The sequence below is a fragment of the Podarcis melisellensis genome (genome assembly GCF_964234715.1).
Source record: "Podarcis melisellensis genome assembly, chromosome: 8".
NCBI classification, from domain to species: Eukaryota; Metazoa; Chordata; class Lepidosauria; order Squamata; family Lacertidae; genus Podarcis; species Podarcis melisellensis.
Genome location: NC_138540.1, coordinates 13,999,608 through 14,019,945, shown reverse-complemented (window position 1 = coordinate 14,019,945; position 20,338 = coordinate 13,999,608). Strand labels below are relative to the sequence as shown.

At 47.6% G+C, this 20,338-nt stretch overlaps 1 protein-coding gene across 1 annotated transcript; it reads left to right on the top strand.

Moving 5' to 3' along the window:
• Nucleotides 1–734: 734 nt before the first annotated feature.
• On the top strand, nucleotides 735–19,923 carry HTR6 (5-hydroxytryptamine receptor 6). Its single transcript, XM_081923730.1, has 3 exons — nucleotides 735–3,329; nucleotides 17,290–17,448; nucleotides 18,433–19,923. Exons 1-3 carry the CDS (start codon nucleotides 2,598–2,600, stop codon nucleotides 18,829–18,831), a joined length of 1,290 nt encoding a protein of 429 aa, XP_081779856.1. The 5' UTR covers nucleotides 735–2,597; the 3' UTR covers nucleotides 18,832–19,923.
• Nucleotides 19,924–20,338: the final 415 nt, after the last annotated feature.

Here is a 20,338-nt window from a genome sequence, read left to right as displayed (position 1 = left end):
GAGGCAAGGATGCTTCTGAATATCCGTTGTGGGAAACTGCAGTGGGGAAGGATGAGCTTGTGCTCAGATCCAATGGGGCACCAATGGATTAAATCTGCAAGAAAGGAGAGTCCAACTAAACATTAGGAAATAGGTAAAAACTTAATGGTAAGGATTTGCTGAACTAACTAACAATCTGAATTGGAATACAAAAAAGGGAGGTATGAGGAGGTCCGGGAAATAAGTTAAAGGAAAATAAGTAATGGAAATTTTGTATGTTTTTAATTATTTTTATTTTTGCATTTTTGTTATTTTTTCTTTTTCTTTTCATTGTATTACTATTGAAAAATTTAATAAATATTCTATGGGAAAAAAAGGAAGAACTTTCTGAGAACAAGAGCTGTTTGACAAGGGAAAGCCGAGAGAAGGATGGGATAGCCTTCTGCCATATGCCAGGGATTATTAATTTTTTAAAATAATAATAATAATTTTATTAAGTTATCCATATTTATCATATCACATTCTATTACATAACTCTGTAATCTGAAACCTTGCTCACACTGAGCAACGACCTCCTTCCCTGGCTCTTTCTGACTTCCAGATATCTTTACTAGATTCTTAGCATTTCTATAACCACTTTTTAAACTTCTATCTTATTTTTGTACTTCACCTCATTATATAATAATAATAATAAATAATAATAATAATAATAATAATAATAATAATAATAATAATAATAATGATGTTTTATTTATACCCCGCCCTCCCCAGCCAAGGCTGGGCTCAGGGCAGCTAACAAGCAATAATAAAAACAAGTTGAATAAATACAACTTAAAAACAAGATTAAAATACAACAATTAAAATACAGAAACATTAAAATATTAAAATGCAGCCTCATCACAGGAGGAGAAAGGAAAAAGGAAAAAGAAAGAGGGGGAGGGAATCAAATTGGCTCCAAGCCAAAGGCCAGGTGGAACAACTCTGTCTTACAGGCCCTGCGGAAAGAAATCAGATCCTGCAGGGCCCTGGTCTCATGAGACAGAGCGTTCCTCAAGGCCGGAGCCAGTGCTGAAAAGGCCCTGGCTCTGGTTGAAGCCAATCTAACTTCCTTAAGGCCCGGGACCTCTAAGGTGTTGCTATATATGGACCTTAAGGTCCTCCGTGGGGCATATCAGGAGAGGCAGTCCCGTAGGTATGAGGGTCCTAGGCCGTGAAGGGCTTTAAAGGTCAAAACCAGCACCTTAAATCTGACCCTGTACTCCACCGGGAGCCAGTGCAGCTGGGAAAGCACTGGGTGAATATGCTCCCATGGCATAAATATGTAAATCAGTTTCTTATATTCACATTACAAAACATTTCAACTTAAACCTACAAACATTTTCAGATGTTTACAACGCTCTTTCATATATAATACAAATTTGCTCCAGTCCTTTTGAAACAGTTCGTCGCACTGATTCCGGGATCTTCCCGGTCAGCTTTCCCAATTCTAAGTATTCCACCATCTTACTCCGCCATTCTTCCAATGTTGGAATTTCCTGCTCTTTCCATTTCTGTGCCAGAAGTATCCTTGCAGCCGTTGTGGCATACAGAAACAAATGTATATCTTTTTTTCGAATATCCTCTCCAACTAAACCCAACAGAAATGCCTTTGGTATTTTGTTAAAATCTTCCAGGGATTCTCCAGCTGTGATTCCCGCATTGCAGGGGGTTGGACTAGATGATCCTTCGGGGTGGGGGGTCCCTTCCATTTCTGGTTGGCCACTGTGAGAACAGAATGTCGGACAAGGTAGGCCGTAGGCCTGATCCTGCGGACTCCCGTTATGTTCCCTGCTTCTACGAATATTCCAAGGGAATGACTCCAGGATTCTGAAGAGTTTGGAAAATGTTAACAATTGTGCTTTGGTTTTTTTAAAAACAACAATAACAACCCAGTAACTGTTTCTACGCTGCACTGGGCGATTGGAGCCTTAACTGCCCATGAAGGGAAATAAACTCTGCCACACACACAAGTTGGCATGTGGTTCTTGAAAACACCAGCTGCACACTCAGTGCTTCCTTCCCTCCCCACACCCAGCCGAATCTTCGGGGTGAGAAAATTCACATCCTTTGTAGCAACGGAGCAGAGCTTTTGCGAGAGAGAGCGGGAGATAGATGCGGGAGTGGTGGAGAGGCATCGGCGGTGCTGCCAGCCAGCCGCATTCACGGCAGCGGGGAGAAGAGAGAGCGTGCCTCCTTTTCGTTTTCTTCCACACGCCAGGAGAAGATCTGCAGGGAGCAAAAGTGGGGAGCCGTGGGGGTGGCAGAGAGCGCTGGGAGGACTGTGGCTTCTGCTGCTCCCCCCCGACTTTCCCAGTTCGCCTCTTGATGGCTTGGAGGCTGCCGACTGATTGATGGGGGTCTCCCTCTTCATGGAGGAACGCTGTGCAGCTCTGGCTCCCGGCAAAGAGTGGGAGGAAGGAGAGAGGAGGAGGAGGAGGAGAGAAGGAAGGAAAGAGCGAAAAGGGCACCGAATCCCTTCGCATCCTCTGAATGGCAAGCTCTCGGTGATGATCACCTAGCGCCGGCGTTCGGCCGAGCCGCAAACCACCCCCCTTCCGCCACGCTCTCCTGTCTTGTCAATGGAAGGGGAGTTGGGGGGCAGCAACGCCAGCGCGGCCGGTGGGGAATATTCCGCGCCGAGCGGCAGCGCTTGGACGGCTGCCTTCCTCGCCTTCATCGTCCTCTTGACCATGCTGGGCAACTTCTCCCTCATTCTGCTGATCTTCACCCAGCGGGCGCTCCGCAACACCTCCAACTACTTCCTGGTGTCTCTCTTCATGTCCGACCTGATGGTGGGCTCGGTGGTGATGCCGCCGGCGCTGCTAAACCAGCACTACGGCCGCTGGGTGCTGGACGGCGCCTTCTGCTCCGTCTGGTTCGCCTTTGACGTGATGTGCACCAGCGCCTCCATTCTCAACCTGTGCGTCATCAGCCTTGACCGCTACCTACTCATCATCTCCCCGCTCAGGTACAAGCTGAGGATGACGTCCTGCAGGGCTGTGCTGCTCATCCTGGCCACCTGGACCTTAGCCGCCCTGGTCTCCTTCCTGCCCATCGAGATGGGCTGGCACAAGATGGAGTTCGGCCCGCGTCCCTTCAACGCCACCTTCCAGGCCGAAGAAGAGGGGCAGTGCCGCGTGGCGGTCAGCCTGCCCTACGCCCTCATCGCCTCGGGTCTGACCTTCTTCCTCCCGTCCGTTGCCATCCTCTTCACCTACTGTCGCATCCTGCTCGCTGCTCGGAAGCAGGCACTTCAGGTGGCCTCTCTTACCAACAACGTGTCAGTTGCAGCCGACGAATCCACGCAACAGGTAGGTCCAAGTTGCTCCATGTTTCTAACTGGTTTCTGACAGGCGTCAGGGCTCTGGGCCTGTTCCGAGGCCCAGCTGTTGTCTGTGCAGTCATACCTCATGTTACATCCACTTCATGTTACGTTCTCTCAGGTTGCATCCCGCAGCGACCTGGAAGTACCGGAAAGGGTTACTTCCGGGTTTCGCCGCTCGTGCATGCGCAGAAGAGCAAAGTGACGTCGTGCACAGAAGCGGCGAATTGCAACCCACACATGTGCAGACGCGCCACTGCGGATTGCGCTCTTTTCATGTTGCGAATGGGCCTCCGGAACGGATCCTGTTCGCAACCAGAGGTACCACTGTACTTCAGGGTGGGGGTGGGAATAAAACTCAGGAGAAGGTCACGCAGCCGTGCTGTCAGATGACTCCCCTCCCAGAGTCCTAAGAACAGCTTGCTGGACCAAGCCAAGGACCCATCTAATTCAGCATCCCACAAATAGGATTCCAGTATTACAAGAGTATTATCTCCCTCTGTGGTTTCCAGAAACTGGAATCCAGAAGCGTTACTGCCTGTGACTGTGGATAGCCATCCACTGACAGCCATCTCCTCCATGAATTTGTCCAATTCTGTTTTAGGGCAATCCAAGTTGCTGGCCATCACTGCCTCCTGTAGCAGGGAGTTCCATAGGTCAACTCTGTGTCATGTCAAGAAGTCCTTTCTTTTTATCACTCCTGAATCTGCCAACCTTCGGCCTCATTGGATATCCGCAACTTCTAATCCAAAAGAGAGAAGTAGGAAAACTTTTCTCTGCTCCTGCCATGAGTAGTTTTATAAACTTTTATCATGTCACCTGAAGCCACAGATGCTGGAAGGAAGCGCCTACTATCGATAGGCAAACCTGCCCATTTCAGTCTTTCTCTGTTCCTTGACTTCCCAATCTTACGTTCGCTTTGTAGCAAAATATAATAAAGTTCTTGTGCAAGTTCACAGCTTTTCAGGGCAGTCTCTCCCGAAAGACTCATGACTGTACGCACTTTCCCCTAACGGACACATTCTTTGCAGAGTGATCTTCCCTGGCAGAACACACTTTTCCTTATTATTTTCACAAATGGGTGCATTTTGCGTGCATGCTTTAATGTGATATATGCATTTTTTATATATATTAAGCATTGCTTGGGTGGTGAAACATGTTGCAAAATTCAGAGGAGTGTGAATTTTTATGGATGGCTGAGTTCCATTTTGCAGATTTTAAAGCAAAGTGTGAAATAGACAGATTCTCCTTTAAATGTCAACTGAATTTAATTCCCCCCTGGCCATTTCCCTCTATTGCTGCAAGGCCTCCCCTGGTGTGGACATGGGGGACACTCTCCCACCCCCAGTAGTCTTCCCCACTGCCTCAGGCAATGCAATTTCTTAGGCCAGTCTGCCCAGAGCGAGACAGATTCATCCAATCCCCCTATTGTATTATCTACACAGAGAGTGATCAATCATTCTGCCATGGACACATCAAAATCAGCAGCTCATTGTTTGGGGTTTTTGTCACCTTCCAATCAGCCACAATCACACCATGACAACCAGCATAACTGGTTCGTTCAAAGGGGCTGAGCCTCAGAGGAGTCTGCCCGTTACCTCCCTGTATGAGTCGCCCCTGCAAACCTGAAACCCCGGGAGCTGCTGCCAGTCAGTGTAGACAGTACTGAGCTAGATGGACCAAGGGTCTGGCTCAGTGGAAGGCCGTTTCCTATGTTCCTCTGTCCTCCCAACATCTCACTGTAAGTGGTTTAAAAAGGTAAAGGGACCCCTGACCATTAGGTCCAGTCATGGCCGACTCTGGGGTTGCAGCGTTCATCTCGCTTTATTGGCCGAGGGAGCTGGCGTACAGCTTCCAGGTCATGTGGCCAGCATGACTAAGCTGCTTCTGGCGAACCAGAGCAGCGCACGGAAACGCCGTTTACCTTGCCGCCGGAGCGGTACCTATTTATCTATTTGCACTTTTGACGTGCTTTCAAACTGCTAGGTTGGCAGGAGCGGGGACCGAGCAACGGGAGCTCACCCTGTCATGGGGATTCGAACAGCCGACCTTCTGATGGGCAAGTCCTAGGCTCTGTGGTTTATCCCACAGCGCCACCCGCGTCACTCGTAAGTGGTTTACAATTGTTAATATTAATATTGTTGTCAACTGCCCTGGGACCTGAGGGTGAAAGCAGGGAATGAATTGTAGTCGTCACTCCTCAGTATTTGCCACCTGAGGCAGCCACCCCAAACCACTGAATGATAGGGCCGGCTTGGTGCTTTGTGTAATATCTCCTGCAAGGAAAACATCTTCCCGCTCAGGAATCTGCCAATATATGCAGGAACCTGGAACCAGTTTAAGAGCAAGATTAACCTGCACTTTCTCTTTTTGGCGGTGGCGGTGTTTGGAATCAGCCGGGCTTCTTCTTCCGAAGTCCTGTCAGAAGACAGGTGTTAAAACCACAAATCTGGTGTGACTTGCTAGTTAACAGCTCAGTTTCCTGCTCGCAGTCGGGTGCTGTGTTTTCCCCCGATAAGGCCAATTCCTTTCATCTGCCTCCTCCTCTATTTCTCTCCCCGTCGCTGCTTTTGGGTGGCTTTTGTGGGGAAGAGACAATCTCATTATAGAGAGAATGAAGTGTTCTTTGACTAACTTTGGAACGGTTTTTACAACAAAGCTTCTCCCAAAAATCAGGCTTTTGTGAGGGGTTTATTTGTAGCTGCTGGTAGTAGAGACACTTCCCCAAGCTTAGAATCCCACATCTGCTGCTAAGGAACTCAGAGGACATCTAGACCAACCCCCGGTTCAATGTAGGATCTGCAGTTCAGGATGCAACTCCTGAAGCATCCATTGGCTGTTGGTGCCCATTGGGGCTGGTGGGGAAGAAGGCAAGGAGCCCCACAGGAGGTGGAACCAGAGCCAATGATTGGCTGAGGCAGAGCTAATGAACGGCAGAGACAACTCATCTTCCTCCTCCCTGTTGACGTCTACAAGGAGCAACATTGAGACCATGGAGGAGCAAGATGACAAGCGTGGCCTTTGAATGAGAACCTCCCCAGCTTGTTCTTTTCTTTTAATATTTTAAAATTGTCAGCAGACCAGAGGGCCTTGGCAGAAAGGCAGTCTAGGAATGCATGCATGAATCCATCAATAATAATAATAATAATAATAATAATAATAATAATAATAATAATTTATTTATACCCCACCCATCTGGCTGAGTCTCCCCAGCCACTCTGGGCGGCTCCCAATCAAATGTTAAAAACATTACAGCATTTAATATTAAAAACTTCCCTAAACAGGGCTGCCTTCAGATGTCTTTTAAAGATAGGATAACTGCTTATTTCCTTCACATCTGAAGGGAGGGTGTTCCACAGGGCAGGCGCCACTACCGAGAAGGCGCTCTGTCTGGTTCCCTGTAACCTCACTTCTGGCAGGGAGGGAACCACCAGAAGGCCCTCGGCGCTGGACCTCAGTGTCCGGGCTGAACGAAGGGGGTGGAGACACTCCTTCAGGTATACTGGACTGAGGCCGTTTAGGGCTTTAAAGGTCAGCACCAACACTTTAAATTGTGCTCAGAAATGTATCAATCAATTGGTCAATCAATTACTCCACACTTCTTGAAATGGATGCGCAAATGGAAACCCAGCTGAGAACCTTTGAACATCAGACATCTCCAAATTCGGCAATGCCATTCTCCAATCAGAAATGTGTCTGCCAGCGGTAAAGTTGTGCATATTCTTCTGCAAATGACCTACCCTCGTCCTGTAGTGTGATGTTAGGGGGAATTGTTTGCACACACAGAAAAAGCCTAGATCAGGAGAAATGGACACCAGACGGAATTAAAAATGAAGAACTGAAGTGATGCAGTAATGAGGCAGGCTGAATTTCAGTGCAGAAAATTGAGGAACAGACAGAAACTGCAAATGATTATGTTCACCAGTCCCTAGCAGTTGAGAGTAGGAAAGGGCAAACAAAATGAAGCCTTCGATAGTCCCCTCCTCCTCCATGAATCTGCCCAATCCTCTTTTAAAGTTGTCTAGGTTTGTGGCCATCACTGCCTCCTGTGGGAGAGAGTTCCACAGGCTAACACTGCGCTGGGTGAAAAGGGGCTTTTAAAAATCCTTCCTGTATCATCCAATATTCAGCTTCCACCCGTTTGCAGTGTTACAAGGCAGAATAATTGTTCTCCATCCACTTTCTCCATGTCATGTGGAATTTTATAAAGGTCTACTATGCAAACTTTTGAATTGATGCTTTTGAATTCTGGTGCTGGAGGAGACTCTTGAGAGTCCCATGGACTGCAAGAAGATCAAACCGATCCATTCTGAAGGAAATCAGCCCTGAGTGCTCACTGGAAGGACAGATCGTGAAGCTGAGGCTCCAATACTTTGGCCACCTCATGAGAAGAGAAGACTCCCTGGAAAAGACCCTGATGCTGGGAAAGATGGAGGGCACAAGGAGAAGGGGGCGACAGAGGACGAGATGGTTGGACAGTGTTCGCGAAGCTACCAGCATGAGTTTGACCAAACTGCGGAAGGCAGTGGAAGACAGGAGTGCCTGGCGTGCTCTGGTCCAGGGGGTCACGAAGAGGCGGACACAACTAAATGACTAAACAACAACCATGCAGGCTCTCACTCGCCTTTCCTCTAAACTGAAAAGTCCCAAACACTGCAACTTTTTATAGAATCATAGAATCGGAGAGTTGGAACGGACCCTGAGGATGATCTAGTCCAACCCCCTGCCATGCCGGAATCTCAGCTAAAGCATCCACGACAGATGGCCAGCCAACCTCTACCTAAAAACTGCCAAGGAAAGAGAGTCCACCACTTTCCGAAGGAGTCCGTTCCACTGTCTTCATAGGGGAGTCGCTTCACCCCCCTGGTCATTCTGCTTGCCCTTTACGTGACGCACAGTAATTCCTCCTTATATACTTATATAAGCAGATAGGAAACACAGGAAGTTACTCTATTCTGAGTCAGGACACTTGGTCCACCTAGCTCAGCACTGCCTCCACTGACTGCCAGGATCTCTCCAGGGTTTCAGACAAGGGTCTGTTCCAGTTCTACCTGGAGATTCCAGGGATTCAACTTGGGATGCTCTGCAAGCAAATCGAGGAATTCACATTTCTGTTTTGTTTAATAATAATAATAATAATAATTTATTTATATCCTGCCCTCCCCAGCTGAAGCCGGGCATTCTAAAATCATTTCATTATAAAATTAATTCAAATCAAATTGATGGCAACCATTGGGCTAGAGTTCTGTGAAGATTGCCAAAGGAGGGAACCAGGCTGCGCCCTGACCAAAGGCCTGGTGGAACAGCTCTGTCTTACAGGCCCTGCGGAAAGATGTCAGGTCCTGCAGGGCCCTAGTCTCTTGTGATGGAGCGTTCCACCAGATCGGAGCCACAGCCGAAAAAGCCCTGGCTCTGGTTGAGGCCAGCCTAACCTCTCTGTGGTCTGGGACCTCCAAGATGTTTTTATTTGAAGATCGTAAGTTCCTCCGTGGGACATACCAGGAGAGGCGGTCCCGTAGGTACGAGGGTCCTAGGCCGTATAGGGCTTTAAAGGTTAAAACCAGCACCTTAAACCTGATCCTGTACTCCACCGGGAGCCAGTGCAGCTGGTATAGCACCGGGTGATTGTGATCTCGCAGCGAAGACCCCGTAAGGAGTTTGGGGAGAGAAATCTCACCCTTTTCTCACACTCTCTTTGTCTCTCTTTTGTTCTCTCCTGAAGAAGATAGCTGAAGCCTCCGAAACGAAAACAGTGGAGGAGGAGGAAATCTGCGAGGCTCATTGTCGGAGAATATTGAGGAGCTGCTGCTCATCATGCAAAGTGGGGCGGGGAGCGGGGGGGGGGGGAGAAGCTACTCCGGTCCCCCCCGCAACCCGGTGCCATGTGTGAGTGGGCAGCAAGCAGCTGCTGCGCAGGGAAGAAAGAGAGCAGGCAAGGGACATGGAGCAGTGACTCCAAAAGCTCATTTCCTACGCTCCAACTGTCCCTGTTTACCGAGGGCAATGGCTGTGCAATGCACGTGCCTTTTATAAAATGGAGATGACACAAAAGGAGGAGGCAGCAATGAAGCCCAAAGGTTCCTAGTCCTCATGATTTCTGAACGGAACCTCCAGGGTCAGAGGCAGCCTACCTCTCTGCGGCTTCTCATTGGGGCATTTTTTTTCCTCTGTGGGGACAGGGTGCCGGATTAGATGGGCTTTTGGCATGATCCTTTATTTTATTTTATTTTATTTATTATTTTATTTTATTTTATTTTATTGGGGAAAAAATATTTTTAATAATAATTGCTGTCCTTCTGCCAGCGGATGAAGATGGTTTTATTCCAACAGGGCTGTTCTGTCTTTATCACTTGTATTTTAAAATTTGCTTTTTACATTGTTTTAGTTCGATTAGAATTCAATTACTTTTTAATGATCGCTTTTTATTACGTTTTCAGCTTTTTGCATTTTATCTGTGTCGGTTCGATTTGTGTGTAAGCTGCCTTCTGGGGGAAGAGACAGAATATTAATATTAATATTAATTATAGTTACGATACATTGCCTGCCTTTCATCTTAAGGTCCCGGGGTCAGTTGTGACAACTACAATCAAACAATTAAAATGCAACCTTAAAAAGATTTTAGAACAACTTTTCATTTGGGCGTGCGACTGTCTGTCATGAGTGCAGGGTGCTGGACTGATCCAACAGAACTCTGCTTATACTTATACTGTACGGAGGCACTTAAGCAGGTTCAGCTGAGGGGAAGGAAATGAATTTGAGGGAGAGCGAACAAAGCAGCATGCAGAGACACAACGAGCAATTCCAGACTTAACAGCTCGCAGGTGAACATGGCAGCTGATCCTATCAGAAAGCATCACGTCTGCGGCGGAGTCTGAACCATTGAACGTGTTACTTATTTATTTGTTTGTTGTATTTATACTTGCCCTTCCTCCCTAAGAAGCCCAGGCAGGCAGAATAAGATGCACAAATCAAAACATTTCAGAACAGATCAAAACCCTCTAAAAACCAATGATGGTTGAAAACATCCACAGGCAAGAGGTTGCCTCTTATGCTATGCTGAAAGAGACTTGGTGTTAGGTGGACAGCACTGAAGTGCACAGTCTGGTGATTTAGAATCATAGAATCATAGAATCATAGAGTTGGAAGAGACCACAAGGGCCATCGAGTCCAACCCCCTGCCAAGCAGGAAACACCATCAGAGCACTCCTGACATATGGTTGTCAAGCCTCTGCTTAAAGACCTCCAAAGAAGGAGACTCCACCACACTCCTTGGCAGCAAATTCCACTGTCGAACAGCTCTTACTGTCAGGAAGTTCTTCCTAATGTTTAGGTGGAATCTTCTTTCTTGTAGTTTGGATCCATTGCTCCGTATCCGCTTCTCTGGAACAGCAGAAAACAACCTTTCTCCCTCCTCTATGTGACATCCTTTTATATATTTGAACATGGCTATCATATAACCTCCTTAACCTCCTGTTCTCCAGGCTAAACATGCCCAGCTCCCTTAGCCATTCCTCATAAGGCATCATTTCCAGGCCTTTGACCATTTCGGTTGCCCTCCTCTGGACACGTTCCAGTTTGTCAGTGTCCTTCTTGAACTGTGGTGCCCAGAACTGGACACAGTACTCCAGGTGAGGTCTGACCAGAGCAGAATACAGTGGCACTATTACTTCCCTTGATTTCTTTAACTGTGGTGTGCTAAAGCTGCAATGGGATGCGGGTGGCACCGTGGGTTAAACCACAGAGCCTAGGACTTGCCAATCAGAAGGTTGGCGGTTCGAATCCCTGCGATGGGGTGAGCTCCCGTTGCTCGGTCCCTGCTCCTGCCAACCTAGCAGTTCAAAAGCACCTCAAAATGCAAGTAGATAAATAGGTACCACTCTGGCAGGAAGGTAAACGGCGTTTCCATGTGCTGCTCTGGTTCACCAGAAGCGGCTTAATCATGACCCGGAAGCTCTCTCGGCCAATAAAGCGAGATGAGCGCCGCAACCCCAGAGTCGGGCACGACTGGACCCAATGGTCAGGGGTCTCTTTACCTTTACCTTTAAAGCTGCAATGCTCTGGTTGAAAAAAAGCACAATGCCCATTTGGGAGGGAGCCCTGCATTTGAAAAGGGGCAGGGGACAAAGTCCAGATTAATCTGCACCTCTCTGGAAATTAATCTTCACAAGGATGTAAATAAGTAAAACTTGCTAGCCAGCACAGCCTAGCCATCTCCAGACCCCAGGATCCTGGTCTGCTCATGCTTGACATGTTGGGAAAATCTAATTAACCCCATTGCCAAGTTCAATAAGCACTCCAACTAGCGGGAAATCGGACATGTCAGCAGGGCATTTTTTTGCGGGGGGTGTGTGTGTTGAAGATTGGCAAACCCTGCGATGAATAACATAATCTTTCTCCCGGCATTTGAGGAAGGTGGGGATCAGATGCATCAGCAAGATGAAAAGCAGCCTCCCCGGCGCCACACTTTTCTAATGCCACCCTCTGACAAATGACTAATGTTCTAGGCAAGCGAGATTTAATTTGCCAAGACCATTTAGTCACTAGCGTGCTTGTTAAGGGGAAATGGAGCTGTTCCCAGGCCTGCCCCCCCCTCTCTCTTTCTCCTTCTCTGTGTGCGCTGCAGTCCAGCAGATGTGCAAGATCCAGCTCTGAGAGCAAGGATCCAGCTTCCCAAGAATGCCAGCTTGAAATAATAAAGCACACGTCAAGGTTCTGGTCCTTACAGGTGCAGAACCTAGCTTCTCAGCTTTCTTTTATCTTCCCCATTTTCCTTGTCCTCATAGCTTTCCTTCCCTCCCCTCAAAAATAAGAGGCAACAGGCTGCAGACAGCTTTCATTCTCCAGCAATCTCATCTATTGACCCCTTGTGCCCTACAGGAGAATGACAGGCCTAATTACCTTTAAATGTTTTGGAGGCGGAAACTTCAAAAACTCGCCATGTCAGGGCCAGACAGGTTCTCGGCTTAGAAATGCTTTTAGGAGAAAGAAGCAGGGGGATCTGGAATCTGGTATCCCAGTTTATCAGTAGGGAATGAGGAAGGAACGGCTTGAATTATTTCCCTTTTGGACAGTGATCAATGCTAGCCGGATACATGCAGCTTTTACTGCATTGCCATAATTAGCGCAATTCCGCCCCCCCTTCATTTAAGTAATCGACTCAGCACCTTTGGTAAACAACCTAATTGCTAAGTTCCTCAATAAGTAGCTAATCTCAACTCCAACACCCCATAATTGCCCACCCCATTTATTGCAAACAGACACAAGCTAAAAGGGTCGCAATGGTGTTTTGCAACTTACAAAGCCATCATCAAACTTACAAAGCCATCATGAACCCTTCCATTTGGAATAATTGAAAGAACCAGGAGAATTGTGCGGAAAAGGACAGCAAGTGTTTAAAACTACAATCTGAGTTGTTTTAATCCGCCCTGTTAAATTGCCTCAATGTGACACTCTCTGGTTAGCTCAGGGGCTCCAATTCAACCTGATGTTGGATTCCAGCTTCCATCAGCCTCAGCCAGGGATGACCAATGGCCAGGGATGATGAGGACCCCAAACCCACAACACCTGGAGGCTCACAGGTGGCCCACCCCTATATGAATTGAAGGCAGATGAGGTAGGTGGGAGCAGCAAAAACAAATGATGCTTTAGTTCACCGATGGGCGACCGTTGCTCTTCCAGATACTGTTATCGACTCCAGTTCCCATCAGCCCCAGACACCATGGGCAACAGTCATGGATGATGAGAACTGTAGTTCAACAACATCTGGAGGAGAACCAATAGAGTAAGACAGCCCTAGTGCTGGAATGTGGACAGAGTGACCAAGATGGTCAAGGGCCTGGAAACTAAGCCTGATGAGGAACAGTTGAGGGAGCGGAGTATGCTTTGCCTGGAAAAGAGAAGACTGATAGGTGATTGGAGGGCTGTCACATGGAGGATGGAGCCACCTTGTTTCCTCCCTGCTCTGGAGAGTAGGACCCGAACCAATGGATTCAAGTTACAAGGAAGGAGATTCTGACTAAACATCTGGAAGATCTTTCTGAGGTCGAAGCTGTTCGACCGTGGAACAGACTCCCACAAGAGGTGGTGGACTCTCCTTCCTTGGAGGTTTTTAAGCAGAGGTTGGATGGCTATCTGTCATGGATGCTTGAGTTGATATCCCTACACTGCAGCAGATTGGACTAGAAGACCTAACTCTACAATTCTACGATTCTCTGTTTGCGAATGCTGTTATAGGTCACTGACAGCAATAGACAACATCTTTGCTGCAGGGATAAAAGAGGGACTTCACTTCTCCTCTGCTTCCCAGGACAGGGAAAGAGAAAAGGGAGATGGGTCCTTCTCCTCTGCCTGCCATCATTCACTAGTCTAGTCCTCACGACCGTGAGGAAACTCTTGGTCGATAGCAATGGAGCCATTTCAGCACCACGGACAGTGGCCATTGCACCATCAACAGGGAGGGGACGTTGACTGGCAAATCCTTTTCGCCTCAGCCCATCAAAGGGTTTTGAGATGGTGAATGATCTCCCTTTAACAAAGCTTTCAAAATACCCCTGCATCTTACTCAAACCTCTAAGGCAGAGCCTAGTTTAGATGGTGACAGTCAGAGACCCCTATAATTTAAGTCACTGGAAGGCTACCACCCATGGTGGAAGGAAATTATACCTTTAAGGTTACAGCAGCAAAAAAATAAACCCCCAACAGTTATAATCCTAAATGGTGCTGCTGCCCTTAGTTCTCAGATTATAAACATGCTCTCACAGAGGAAAACTGAATCCCCACCAGTCAAGCTTTTGTTGGTTTGTTTAGCAATTAAGGCTCATGGCTCTTCATAAGTAAACCTCTCCCCATATGCAGATTCTGCCCTGGGAAAATTGGAACCCAGCTCTTGGAACTCCTTCCAGAAATGAAAAAAAAACTGTTGCACATCATTTGCAACACCCACCTAGTATATGACTGGCTGCTTTGCGCCAGGCAGTGAATCACAATGCAGGTTTGAGGTTCCTGGCCTGCCTTGTGATGCGGTCTCAATCTCAGAGCAGGAGACACTAAGGAATGTACATAACAGGACCAGTATGCTACGTTCTAGAGCTAAGTCCACAGGAAATGCCAACATTCACTTACTGCCAGGAGTTTTTCAGGTGCCATAGTCTATACCGACTAAGCAAGGGCCACTACAGCAAACCTCTGCAAGGCTCTACACACTGAGGATGCCAGAACCTCCGTTCAAACGGCCACACACTTTGTTGCTGGGCAACAGCCCTTGGTGACATGGAATGGACGGCCACCGTGCCAAGATTCTAGGAGAGACAGTGTGTCATAGTAGACTTGGACCTGGGAAAGCAGGGTTAAAAGCCCCACTCAGCCAGGACCTCAGGCTGGGTGACCTCAGGCTAGTCACTCACTTTCAGCCTAGCTGGCCTCACCAGATTCTTGTGAGGAGGAAGAGAAATATGGACCTTACCTTGAGAGAAAGACAGGATATACATGCCATAAACAGATCCATAAAACTCCAGTTGTGAAAAGCTGACCCATACCAGCTGCACAGTATTTCTTCCACAGGATTTTGTACTTGATAGTCCCCTATGCTAGACTGAGAATATCTCTTCCAACTTGCCTGCATTTAGACACAGCCACAAGATTGAAAGTGAAGTCAATTTGGCTTCAAGCAAGACCAGAGGCTTAATGGCTTTACTGAGGCCTCAGGAACAGACTGGGGAAACAGGGAAAGGGGTCTGATTTATATAAACCTCAGCCAGCCCCTGGCAACACCCACCTAGTGCATGACTGGCTGTATTGTGATGTGGACTCAGGCTCAGAGGAGACACTAAAGGAACAAGCAAGACCCAAGGCTTAATGGCTTTACTGAGGCCTCAGGAACAGACTGGGGAAACGGGAAATAATTTCGATTTCCTCTTACAAGCAGACTCCCTGCGTGCAATAGCAACAAGATAAAAGAAAGTACCGTATTTTTTGCTCTAGAAGACTCACTTTTTCCCTCCTAAAAAGTAAAGGGAAATGTGTGTGCGTCTTATGGAGCAAATGCAGGCTGCGCAGCTATCCCAGAAGCCAGAACATCAAGAGGGATTGTTGCTTTCACTGCGCAGCGATCCCTCTTGCTATTCTGGCTTCTGAGATTCAGAATATGTTTTCCTCCTCCAAAAACTAGGTGCGTCTTGTGGTCTGGTGCGTCTTATAGAGCGAGAAATACGGTACTTCTTCACACAAGCATGTAGTTAAACTGCGGAACTCACATCTGCAGGAGGCAGCGACAGCCACTAACTTGGTTGCATTAAAAAGGGGAATGGACAATGACTCTGTGTGTGAGTGTGTTTTCAATACATTTTGTTTTCACGAAGTAAAGTATTATTGTTCTGGACCATGGAGATGAAGAAACACACCCCTAAATTGTGCCTCTAGGCACACTAAAATAAAAACTTTAATTTGCAAAGCAAAATAATATGGAGGAAACAAGTCCTTGGGGTGTTTTTGCATGCTGGATCTTTCCCCCCCACAAAAATCAGGGTTTATTTAATTTAGAGATGATGCAGTGATAACAATTGACTGCTGGGAGAAAGAGAGAGCCTATGATTTGCCAACTGAAATATTCAAGGCTTGGAAAAAAAGAAAGAAATCTAATTAAGAAGCCTCTGTAATCAATAGCAAAAATCTTGTACCGTACGGCTGAGCTGAAAGGTATGATGGATTAATTAGATTTCATGAGCCTGGATTGCTTTCTATTGAGGGTAGAGAGAACAATGGAATTGTACAGTTGGAAGGGACCCAAAGAGTCATCTACCCCAACAATGTAGGAATCACTGCTCAAGAATTCTTGACAGAGGACTATCAAATAGCATTATTTAGTGGGAAGAGACTCCAATGAAAATCCTCGTTCTTATATATTTTTACATGGCTGTTTATCTGTATATATTTTAAAATTTTATATATGGATTTTTTATGATGGCCTATACAGTATCTGTAATAAGGGACGTGGGTGGTGCTGTGGGTTAAACCACAGAGCTTAGGACTTGCCGATCAGAAGGTCGGCGGTTCGAATCCCCGCGACGGGGTGAGCTCCTGTTGCTTGATCCCAGCTCCTGCCAACCTAGCAGTTCGAAAGCACGTCAAAGTGCATGTAGATAAATAGGTACCACTCCGGAGGGAAGGTAAACAGCGTTTCTGTGATTCACCAGAAGTGGCTTTGTCATGCTGGCCACATGACCTGGAAGCTGTACGCCGGCTCCCTTGGCCAATAAAGCGAGATGAGTGCCGCAACCCCAGAGTCGGCCACAACTGGACCTAAGGGTCAGGGGTCCCTTTACCTTTATATCTGTAATGCCCAATAAAGGTTTGGCGAAGTAAGACCATCAAATCACCTCTCAGTCTCCTCTTCTCTTGACTAAACATACGCACTTCCCTCAACCATTCCTCACAAGGCATGGTTTCCAGACCCTTTATCATCTTGGCCACCCTCCTCAACACTCATTCCAGCTTGTCAATCCTGTATCTTTAAATTGTGGTTCACTCAAACCTCGGTTGTTGAACCTAATCCGTTCCGGAATCCCGTTTGGCTTCTGAAACATTTGATAACCGAGGCGCGGCTTCTGATTGCTTGCAGGAGCTTCCTGCACTCAAGCGGAAGCCGTGTCGGACATTCGGCTTCCCAAAAATGTTCAGAAACTGGAGCATTTACTTCAGGGTTTTCGGTGTTCGGGAGCCGAAACGTTTCAAAACGGAGTCGTTTGGGAACCAAGGTTTGACTGTACCCAGAACTGGTAACACTAGGCAACCTAGGATTGCATTAGCCTTTTTTGATGCTGCATCACACTGTCGACTCAAATATAGCTTTTGAGAAGGGGAGCCGTCCTCTAATCTGATCAGGAATGAGGAACACATTTGTGCATGTGTGCCTCTCTCTTCCTCATGTGCCACCTTGCCTTTTCCCTTCATAGGTCCACAGAGTTCACAGCCAATCGGCTGCCATGAGCGACACCCGGAAATTTGCCAACAAACACAGCAAGAGAGCCCTGAAGGCCAGCCTAACTTTGGGCGTCCTTTTGGGGATGTTTTTCGTGGCCTGGCTCCCCTTTTTCGTCTGTAACGTGGCCCAGGTAAGTCCTGGGGTCCAGGAAATCGGCTCAGCTCTATAGAACCATGTCTGGTGGTGGAATCGCTTTCCATGGGCTTGTATTCAGCTCTGTGATTCAGCGTGGTGTAGTGATTAGTGTGTTGGGCTAGGACAATCTACAAAAAAAGAAGTGGGTTTGACTCAGTGTGGTCTCGATTTTTATCGTTCCGTTAACAATAGTACAGTTATCTCCCTTCTGTCTCAGCCACAGTGACCACGATGGAGAAATTCCCTTAGCGCTTTAGATTGACGTAGACCCCGTGGGTGGGAGATGTATGCAGAATGCAAAAGGTTATCCAAAAAGGCTGTTTTGATGCCCTGCAGATGACTGCATGCAAGACTTAACACCATAGCTGTCAACTTACAGATTTGAAAATAAGGGACCAGCAGCCTCGAAAATAAGGGATCAGCAGCCAAAATAAGGGATTTTGCTATTGTAAAGAGTAACATACATTGGTAGGATTGACAGATGCTGTCAATCCGGCATGAGGTGGTTGCGATGCGGCCACCCTTCTGCGTCCCTCCCTATCCCCTCCTCTTCTTCCTACCCTCAGGCCACCTCCTCAGCTGCCACCACTGCTGCCACCTCCGGGCTCGCGGGCAGTGTGGGCGAGAGTCTCTCTCCCTCCCCCCCTCTCGGGCAGGGAAGGGCCGATGGAACTCCTTGCACCAGGACGATGGTGCCAGCACACGCTCTCTCTTGCGGCGGAGGACCACTGCTTCCCTCCCAAGCCGGGCGAGCATGAATCCCAGGAAATTTAAGGGACATCATCAATAAGGGACAGCAGCGGGACACGACACTGGGATAAGGGAGTTTCCCGCCAAATAAGGGATGGTTGACAGCTATGCTTAACACCTGCACAGGCATTTGCTTTTGGTAGACTGCACTTTATGCCTGGCGATGTTTTGCAGGAAAAGGAAAGGAAGTCCCGTAACATTAACCCTGCACGCTCTTCCTTCCCTCCAGGCAGTCTGCAAATGCGTCTCAGAGGACTTCTTTGATACCCTGACCTGGCTGGGCTATTGCAACAGCACCATGAACCCAATCATCTACCCACTCTTCATGCGGGACTTCAAGAGGGCCATGGCAAAGTACCTGCCCTGCTGCCGGGGGGCTTGGGACCGCCGCCCCAGCCCCATCTCGCTCTCCATGAGGAACTCAAACAGCGGCCCCCGGCCCGGCACATCCCTCAAGAACGTCCTGGCGCTCCCGGGGGACACGGACTCGGCCGACTCCGTCACCCAAGTCCATGACGAGTGCGGTCAGCACCTGGGGTCCCTCCCAGCCATGGGGGCCGATTCGGTGACACTTTTCAACCTGGAGCAGGAGCTCCGTATCCACCATCTGAACACCCCCATGGACTGAGGACGGCCTGTCTGGGCTTCCTAGCTGCCCTAGACATTCGCAAAGGACCTTGTGTGGTTCAACTATGGAACTTGCTCCATAGGAGGCAGGCTTGGCCAATGACTGGGCTGGCTTTAAAAGAGGATTGAACCGATTTGTGAAGGAGGGTAAGGCAGCCAATGGTTATGAGCCACAGTGGTTGTTTTCCGCCTCCACAGTTGGAGGCAGTGATGGTTCTGAAAAGCAGTTGCTGGAAGCCACCGGAGGGGGGAGTGTGCTCTTGTGCTCAGATCCAACTTGCTGGTTTCTCATGGTGGTTGGCTGCCATGAGAAGAGGAAGCTGGACTAGATGGGCCTCTGTTTTGATCCAGCAGGGCTGTTGTTCTTCAGAGCTCTAGGAAGAAGTATCTGCTGCAGGCAGCCATGGTGTTGAGCCACACTGGCAAACTGTCTGATGCTCTCGACTCTGTGTGAGGCAGAACAGCTAAGCAGAAGCACGGCAAAATAATGAGGGAACCGTCAAGAGATGGAGCTTTTTCAGGGAAGAGGATATAAAGGCGGCAGGAACGAGAGATGCTTCTTTCTCAGCCGTATTTTCATGCAGACCTACCAGAGATGGGCTTCTCAAACAAACGTGCAAACTGAAATGCAGTGCTCTTTCCAAACTTGCGTCTCTCTGGATTTTCGAAGCGTTGTTTCTCTCCAACCAAAGATCGGGCGCACGAGTGTGCAGGCATTAGCGTGAAGCGCATGCAAAAAACCGTGTATGTTTAGCTAAAGCATACAGGAATGGCATTCCGTTAGAGGAGGCTGATTGCAAGGAAGCATCCATTAGGAAAAACTGCATTCAAAACCTTTTCTATAGGACACATGCAATTTTTATAGGGAAAATATGTACTAATCTTCAGGCAGAGTTTTAAAAAAACCCACCAACATATGCAGAAATGGAGCGAATCAAACGTCAGATGGGAAAACTGAGACAAAATGAAATTGACAATTCCTGTTCAAGGATTTATATTTTTATCGTTGTGTACATGAACTGGAAATCTGTCTTGGCAGAACAACATATATGCTCCTCTTCTGACACATAAATTGATCCCGGAGTTCTTGATTCTTGATTTGAAAAACAACTAGACTTTATTATTATTTATTTTATTTTTATTTATTTTTTTAAAGCCAGGTGTGAGGGAGGCCAGTCTGTGTCTGCACCCTCTTAAGAACCAGTGTCAGTTCTTGTATAGGTGATATAGCTTGAGAGTTCCTTGCAGGGAATCTGAAATTGCTTGCTTGCTTGCCCCCCCCCCCCTCTCTCTCTCTCTCTCTCTCTCTCTCTCTCTCTCTCTCTCTCTCTCTCTCCTCCCTGCTTCCCCATGATGTGGTTTGCTAACCTTATCTCCTTCAGTTTGCATATCTCTATCAATTTTCAGAAACAGCAGAGTGAGAGGTGTGTGTTCTGTGTTTTAAAAGAAGGAACGCCTAGATCCTGCTAAGAAAAGACCGCCTTAATTTCTGTAAAAGGGCCTCCAAG